Raw genomic sequence first — 9,061 nt, 5'->3', positions numbered from 1 at the left:
GCCATTGAGCTATCTCAGCAGCCCACATACAGCATTCAGAGAGAGCCTAACTAGGTAGCCCAAACTGGCTTTGAACTCTAAATCCACCTTCTTCATCCTTAGTGCTTAGATTAGAGGCATGCGTTACAACATCCCACTCCTTCCAGACATTTTAAATGACAAAGATATTAATAACTATTTGATAAACTGAGTAACCTCCGAGGTATAATTCCTTGATTTTTCATGTGGGAACCGTCCTGGCTTAATTAATTTTTATAATTGCTTATTGTTTTATGCAGTAGATTTGTTGAATTTCTGATAGTCTGTTGGCTTGGTGGCTTTATTCATACCATAATTGCTTTATTCTGAATGAACTAGCTATTAGAGAATTCTAACTTCAGGCCTTTTGTTTTCTAAGTAAGAGAATGGATATAATTTCCTGATTCTTACTCTGTTTCTTTTTTTAATAAGTTTTAAGAAAACCTTTTATGCCAATGCACTATATTACTACTTTTTAAAGATTTAATTTATTTTCATTTTATGCATATAGGTGTTTTTCCTAAGTGCTTGTTTGTGTACTAGCACCTTTGGAGATCAAAAGAGGACTTCTGGTCCCTTGGAATTGGAGTTACAGACAGTTGTGTCAGGTGGGTACTGGTACTCCAACCTGGGTCCTGGGCAAGTGCTCTGAACTACTGAGCCATCTTTCTAGCCCTCTATTTCTTCATTACAAAGTAATGGCCTTGCTTGTTTCATTTCAAAATCGTTTACCCTGTATAAAATACTGTGCCAGTCTTTGCCACACTAGCCTCTTTTCAACACAATTATCGTATTAAACATAGTTGAACCCACCAACTTGTATGAATTAAATGAGGAGAGAAAATATAGAAAAATGTATACCAGTACACATTATTTTCATATTAGATTTTCAACCACAAAAATAAATGTTACTTTATACTTTACATTTATCATTTAGAGCCTTTTGAAAAAATAAGTGAACCAAAGATTTGTGGTTAAAAGGGATTTTTCTCCTCTTGACTTTGCTATTTTATGAACATTTAACTTTTGTATTTCTAGATATCGCACTCTGTATAGCTTTGAAGAGAAGAGCTATGTTTTCAGCATTCAAATATTATGCAATAGACTATTTACATGAGGTATGATGTTACTGACTTGCTATCCATTTACTAAGAATTATTCTTGAAAACATGTTATGTGTATCTAGTATGTGATAATTTTCAGTAATTCACAGGTTTATCTTTAGTAGCTTTCAGAATCATTAAAATTACCCTAGGTTTTTATAGCAGTTAAGTGTGTGTGTGTGTGTGTGTGTGTGTGTGTGTGTGTGTGTGTGTATGTGTGTGTATGTGTGTGTACATAATCTTGCCATGGTGTGCATATAGGGGTTAAGAGGACAGCTTGCAAGAGTTGATTCTGTCTTTCTATTCTGTGCGACCTGGGGATCAATCTCAGGTCATTAGCATTGGTGGCAAGTGCCTTCAACCTCTGAGCCATCTCACCAGCCCCAGTTTCAACTTTTTTGTTTGTTTGTTTTTGTTTCTTTGTTTCTTTTTTGAGACAGTGTTTCTCTGTGTAGCCCTGGCTGTCCTGGAATTCACTCTGTAGACCAGGTTAGCCTCAAACTCACAGACATCCACCTACCCCTGCCTCCCAAATGCTGGGATTAGAGGCATGCGTCATCATGCCCAGCCTTAGTTAAAACTTTTAATATTTCTTTCAAAGTCCACTTTTGTAAGGGACTTTTAAATTAAATTAAAATAGTTGAATTGCAAAATAAGTATGAAACTACCTGAAGAGAAGAACGAGACTTGGCAAGTTTGGAGGGTGTTTATGAGCATTCTGAAGTGATCTTCCTTTAGGAGACATGGGAAACGGTAGCACATGCCTGTAATCCCAGTGCTTGGAAAGCTAAAACAGCAAGATAAGTTTCAAGCCACCTGAGTCCGTATGGTGATACCCCATCCCCCAAAATAAAAGAGCACACACATAAACAGAAAGGATGGGCACAAAAGTAATGCTAGTCATTGTTGCTGTGACAGTGACAGCGTGTCCATCTAATGGATGACCTCATTTGACCAGTGTAAGTACCCACACATCAAGTACTATCCTCTACAGGTTTTATAGCTTCACAGTCTGCAAAACCATATCAAGAGAGCTAAGCATCTTGAAAATGCCAGAGGTGAATTTCAAGTCCAGGTATATTGTTAATGAATGTATTGCAGGAGATAGAGGTCATGTAATAGTTTATTGTTCTTGTTTTTGTTTTTGTTTTTTTAATAAATAATTTTTTTCTTTATTATTATGTGTTTTAAATTTTATACATCAGCCATGGGTTCCCCTGTCCTCCCCCCTCCCGCCCTCACCCCCGCCTTCCCCCCAGCCCTTCCCCTCCATTCCCATGTCCTCCAGGATCAAGGCACCCCTGGGGATTCATTTAAACCTGGAGGATTCAGTACAGGCAGGTCCTGTCACCTCCTTCCATGCTGAGCAAAGTGTCCCCGTGTAAGCCCAAGGTTCCAAACAGCCAGCTCATGCACTAAGGACAGATCCTGGTCCCACAGACTGCATGCCTCCCAAAAGATCAAGCTATTCAATGGTCTCACTTATTCAGAGGGCCTGATCTGGTATGTACTCACCCATAGAAGGATACTAGATGTAAAACAAAGATGACTAGACTGCTACACAACTCCAGGGAGGCTACCTAGAAAACGGGACCCTAGGAAAGACCCAAGGGATCACCCAATGACAGAGAAATGGATGAGATCTACATGAACAACCTGGATGACAGTGGGAGTAATGAAGGGCAAGATTTGAGGGAAAGAAAGCTTAGGGGAGCAGGAGATCCCAGCTGGATCAAGAACAGAAAGAGAGAATGAGGAATAATAGACCATGATAAATGAAGACCACATGTGACCAGGAATAGGCAGAGTGCTTGAGAGGTCCTCAGAAATCCACAATGATATATCCTCTGTAGTCTGTTGTTTTTGTTTTTGTTTTTCGAGACAGCGTTTCTCTGTGTAGCTGTCCTGGATCTCACTCTGTAGCCCAGGCTGGCCTCAAACTCACAGAGATCGCCTGGCTCTGTCTCCCGAGTGCTGGGATTAAAGGTGTGCGTGTGCCACTACCGCCTGGCAGTTTATTGTTCTTATGATCTTAAATGACAAGTTAAAATTTCATTTTCATTATTACATTAAACTGCCCATCTACCAGTACAAAAATATTACAGTAAACTAAAACTATGTTACATTTTATGGGGATTAAGAAATATGCATAGTCATCTTCAGTTTTTATTTATTCTCTCATAACTGAGAGTCACAAAAATGTAGTTATAACATATGCTTGGATTACTTGCAAAAATGCAGTTACTCAAAAGTCCTCAAAGACTTCTTACTCACGGTGCCTTAGTAATACTGGTATATTGCACTCCATGATGTGATGCTGAGAAATGTCAAATCTTTTTTTTTTTTTTTTTGAGAAATGTCAAATCTTGCAGAAGGTGTGAGACTTTATAAAGTTGGTGAAGATGTATTAAGAGCCACTCAAATAACAATATAAAGATTTGGCAAAGTAGAATTGCTTAATAGACAATAGAAAGAAAAACGATGTGAATAGCCAAGGAGTCAGACTTACTAATTCAGTGTCTTACTAATTCAAGTGTTTTCACAAATTATCTCCCTTATGATCAAAGAAGAAAACTAATGCCATCGGTGTCATCAAATATAGTTTATGAGAAAATTACCTCAGAAGCAATTGTAAACAAAATTTATTAGATGTAAATTATTTCTTATAACTTTGTTTTTTAGATGAAATACTAGTCAAGGTTTTCTTTTCCCTGTTTACATGTATCTTTGGTCCTCATTTTATATAGGTCAGATTAAATGGTCTTTTATACCACTTATTCTTGGACAACAAAAACCTCTTTGTAACACCTTCCACAGCATAAAACATAAACAACAACAAAAAGGTTTTCAGGTACATGGAATATGAATTCCACAAGAAGTCAGAGTCTCTGGAGAGGACTTCTTGGGGGAGATGCTGCTTCCACTGAGTAAGACAGCTATAGAGCAGCAGCACTTGTTCCACAGAGTGGTCGCGGTGTTGTGACCACTGAGTGCTGAGGTAGGGGTAGCATGGCAGGAGGAGGCGCAAAGTCATGGGAGCTAGCACTGGGAAGCGAGGGAAGAGTGAGTACAACTTGAGCTAATCTACAGGTTGACTCAACTGATAACATCCTTTCTGTGTTGCTTGACTGAGACAGGATCTTGCTGTGTAGTCCTAGCTGGCCTGCTACTCTGTACTTAGCCCACAATGGCCTCAAACTAATAATCCTCCTGCCTCAGCCTCCCAGGGGCTGAGATTACAAGCTGCACCACTATGACCACCTTTAACATCAATTTAAAGGAGGAGTTTTAAAGTTAGGTTAAAACTTTTGAAATAAGAAGCTGATTTTCATGTTTTAGCATAGAAAACAAAAGGTAAGGCAGTGGCACTATCTTGGTTAATGGAAGCAAAACCACATTGTTAAATGATGTAATACTTTATTTTGAACAAGCACACATATTTTAGTGTATCATAGAAAAAATGTTTGTAAGACAACTTGCTAATATTATTCAAAGGTACATGGTTCTTTAATTTGACATTTTTATGACATGTACCAGTTTTAAAGAAAAATATATCAACTTACGACAATAGTCTGAATATTGGTATATGCTAAAATTATATGGTATATACTAAAATTATTATAATATAAAATTATATTATATAAGTATATATTAAAATTATTTTACATTTTCATACAGAACACAGTTAAAGAAAGGGTTTGCAGAGATGCTTTGTTGCTTCAGATCCCTTCATGTTTAAATCAAGATAAAAATTTTATTGATGATAAATATAGGAGTCCATGGACAAGAGGTATGTTTTTATATCTTACAAGTTATTTCTAAGTTCAGTGTAGTAAATTAAGAAAATTAAGCCATATAATTAAGTAAGGAAAAGGAGGAGAGCTGAGATGTGAACAAATTTTATGTTGTATAAGGCTTTGTAGAGCATAATAGGGACTTTTTTGTCTATTTTTTATAAAAACAATAGACTGAATGTTTATGTGCCCTCAAAAGCACATGTTTAAATTTAAGCCCCATTGTGATGTGATTGTATTTAGAAGAAGAGTCATGAAGCTGGAGGTCAGTGCTCTTGTATAAGATATCCTAAAGAACCACTCGCTTGTCCTTTCTGTCTTGAGGACACAGCAAGATGAAGTAGAAGAGAATATCAGATACTGAATCTGCTGGTGTCTTGTTATTGGACTTCCTAACCTATAAAGCTGTGAAAAGTAAATGTTTTAGTTTGAGTCACCTAATCTCTAGTATTTGTGGTATAGCAGCTCAAACTGGCTAATACAATTGTAAATATGAGAAACCATTTGACAGTTTTAATAAAAGGAAAGGAAGAACCCAGATCATACTTTAGAAGTGTTGGGAAGGGTGGGGCTGGTAGTCGAAAGGGAGACATGGGGGCTATCAAGACAACACAGTGGGTAAGGATGCTTGCTGCCAAACCTGACAGCCTGAATTTGAACCTTGGAACCCATGCAATGGAGGTGAGAACTGACTCTGACCTCTACACAAACGTTGTAGCCTTCCTTGGAGTATAGTAAGAAGAGAGTGGATTTGGGCAACACTTAAGAAATGCTTGTATGGGGGTTGGGGATTTAGCTCAGTGGTAGAGCGCAAGGCCCTGGGTTCGGTCCTCAGCTCCAGCAAAACAAAACAAAACAAAACAAAACAAAACAAAACAACAAACAAACAAATGCTTGTATGAAGTAAAACTTTTTTTTAAAATAAGCTTATTGAGTACCTTGAAAAGAGCAGTAGGACTTCCAGTAATATAAGTACTGCCTATTTGAAGTAAAATTTAAGAATGAAGCAGTACTCAATTCAAGATAGTGGTGACTACCAGCACTTGGGGATGCAGACCCACGGAGGCAGGGGAAGATGAGTCTGTAGAGCATGCAATGTCCCTAGAACAACTAAAAAAGGGCAGGTCTCATGGGGAGATGTTTTTAAAAAGTGGTCTCGTGAAATTGACACAAAAGATGGTGGAGTGGAGCCATGCATGCGGTGGAGAGAAGCGAAACTAGAGGCGGCAGGCTGCAGGGGAGGATGTCTTGCTCAGAGGTCAGTCCTAGGCCCGCAGGGAGGTTCAGTCCAGTGAGCCAGGCCCACAGTACGGAGCCACCACTGCTGCAGCTCACACTGCTTGCCTTAAAGGAGGCAGGGAGGAAGGGCAAGGGCAGGGAGGTGTGCTGCTGAGCCTCAAGGTCAGTCACCCTGACTCATGGGAACAGCAGGATATCAGAGATGGGTCTCAGCTATAATTGTGTTTACCAGAAACCTTGAACCAGACCAATGACTCATTGCAATAAGTATTTGCATGTAAAGGCAAAAAACCGTACTGTGTGACACACAGCAGTTTGCACTGCCACTGTGGTGGAGAGGGGGCAAAGAGGGTAGAATGGAGTGGCATGCACGAAGACAGGCAGACTTAGAGATGCAGCTATGCAGTGACAGGTATGGGAACGCAGTTATCGGGTCACCGAGGAGGGCGGACAAGGTGGTGTGCTGCAGCCTGGAGCTCATGCAGGCTCTGCCCCACAATGTGCTGCCCAGCCACAAGACCACCTGGCTCTGAGCAATAACAAAATATCCAAGGTGAAGAACAGTTCAGTTTTGGATTTAAGCCTCCTCAAGAGACCTCCATCGTCCATGATGCCACCAGAGGTCAAGCTGGTGTCTGGGGTCAGTACTGCCACCTGAGAGCACTCTCATATTTTTCTGTGAGACACGGATGAAGATGTAACATCTTCAAAGTAACAAAACTGGGAAGGAGTAACATTGAGAGAAGCTGGGGCCAGGCTACTACTCATGGTAGAAGATGCAGGTGCATAGTTGCATATGCTGGAGCAAGAATATGATCTGGTCCCTCTTCTTAAGGAATCAAGGATCTAATCTGAGAAGTAATCTATAGATGTATAAAATTTCAATTTAAAGCTGTATATGATTAAATACCAGAGGTCTACTATGGACCTTCAAGGAGAGAACTGGCATGCTTAATGAAGGCCTTATGAGGCAGAGCATGAACTGTTGAACAGGATTATCTGAGTATAGTGATATCTAAGCAAAGAGAAGCTGTGAAAAGGGGGGTGTTAGTAATATATTCAGATGATACTTTTTTGACTGTGATTGAGTTTGGAGGAAGCAGGTTATAATGATGAGAATCAGATGTCATTTTGGAAAAGTAGTTGTATGTGTGAACAACTAAAGGTAACTCCAAATGAAAACAATGGATGTTTGGCTTTCTTATGTTAAGAATAAAAGGATGTTTTAGAAGCTAATGTTGATTTTTGTTTTTGGCAACAGCTATTTCAGTTCCGGAAATGACAGATGATTCAGTCTTAGAGCAGTGGACAACAAGGTTCTGTGTGGAGGATTTTCCTGAAAAGTATGTACCCTTAACCTCACAATCTCTTTATCTATAGAAGACAAAGAGTAAGTTCTTCAGACACCGGAAAAAGCCCTTTACCTGCCGAGCAGTGGTGGTGCATGCCTTTAATCCCAGCACTCGGGAGGCAGAGCCAGGTGGATCTTTGTGAGTTCGAGGCCAGCCTGGTCTACAGAGTGAGATCCAGGACAGGCACCAAAGCTACAGAGAAACCCTGTCTTGAAAGAAAAAAAAAAAAAAAGCCCTTTACCTTCTCACACATTTTCTACTGTAGTCTGAAAAGCCCTCTTTGCAAGCACGAAGAAGAGGCTAGTTGGAGGTTATTTATTGCCTCTTTACCCTTCCCTCACTTATCATGCTCTAGTTATGATTCTCTTCACTGATGTTACAAAAGACATGCAGAAATTAACCAGTGGTGTTACACCTTTAGTCAATATGTCAGTCTTCTGAGCAAAGCTCTTTATTTAATATTAAACTTCGTTTAGTGAAAATGCAGACTTAAGACCATTTTCTAGTGTATATATCAATATTATTTATTTTAGTTCAGTCACCCTTCACATATTTGCATATTCATGTGTGTATACGGGATACAAAACAAAAAGTTATAGTTACACCTTCAAAAAACAAAACGGGGCAGAAACTTGGAAGCAACATCACAGTCACTGTGCAAAGTCCACAGCAGAAGTAGGAGCATGGAGCAATGATAAAGGGAAGATGACTGTTCTGTTGTACAGTGTTAGTGCAGAAATTACACTTCTCAGTATTAATCCAGTGATTAACTGCTTAGTTCATGTGGAATGTGCATCAGACTTTTGTTGTTATTCATATTTTCAAAATTTTATAATTTAAGTATTTCTTCATTGCAATTAAAACAAAACCCAAAAAACCCAACACATTTCATTGTGTCTAGATTCTTGATTAAGTGAGCCCAAAGATTCTGTTTGTATCACCTAGGCATTTACTAGTCAAGTTAAGAATATGATATATTGGGTTGGAGAGATGGCTCAGAGGTTAAGAGCACTGGCTACTCTTCCAAAGGTCCTGAGTTCAATACCCAACAACCACATGGTGGCTCACAACCACCCATAATGAGATTTGGTGCCCTCTTCTGATCTTCAAGCATATATGTAGGCAGAACACTGTATACATAATAAATAAATAAATTGTTTAAAAAAAAAGAATATGATATGTAGGTAGCTGAAGTTTTTCTTATTCCACTTGGCTCCTGTGACCCCATGGTCCCACAGCCACTCAGACCCAAATGAACACACAGAAGCTATATTATTTTTAAACTATGGCCATGGCCGGCTTCTTGCTAGCTGGCTCTTATATAAATTAACCCATAATTCTTATCTATGTTTAGCCATGTGGCTCGGTACCTTTTCTCAGTTCAGCCTTGTCATTTTGTTTCCTCTATGTCTGGCTGGCGACTCCTGACTCAGCCTTCCTCTTCCCAGAATTCTCCTTGTCTGCTTATCCCACCTATACTTCCTGCCTGGCTACTGGCCAATCAGCATTTTATTTATCAACCAATCAGAGCAACATACATTCACAGCATACAAAA

The 9,061-nt window shown here is 39.3% G+C and overlaps 1 protein-coding gene across 1 annotated transcript in view; it reads left to right on the top strand.

Moving 5' to 3' along the window:
- Positions 1-1,076: 1,076 nt before the first annotated feature.
- Shoc1 (shortage in chiasmata 1) overlaps positions 1,077-9,061 on the top strand; it is an 82,906-nt gene continuing 74,921 nt past the window's right edge. Inside the window, 3 exon segments of the mRNA XM_036179886.1 lie at positions 1,077-1,136; positions 4,800-4,911; positions 7,416-7,497. Coding sequence (XP_036035779.1) covers positions 1,092-1,136; positions 4,800-4,911; positions 7,416-7,497 — 239 coding nt within the window. The 5' untranslated portion in view covers positions 1,077-1,091.

This window comes from Onychomys torridus, chromosome 2 (genome assembly GCF_903995425.1).
Source record: "Onychomys torridus chromosome 2, mOncTor1.1, whole genome shotgun sequence".
Classification (NCBI taxonomy): Eukaryota; Metazoa; Chordata; class Mammalia; order Rodentia; family Cricetidae; genus Onychomys; species Onychomys torridus.
Note: the sequence above shows the minus strand (reverse complement) of the source record. Positions and strands in the feature narration are given on the sequence as shown.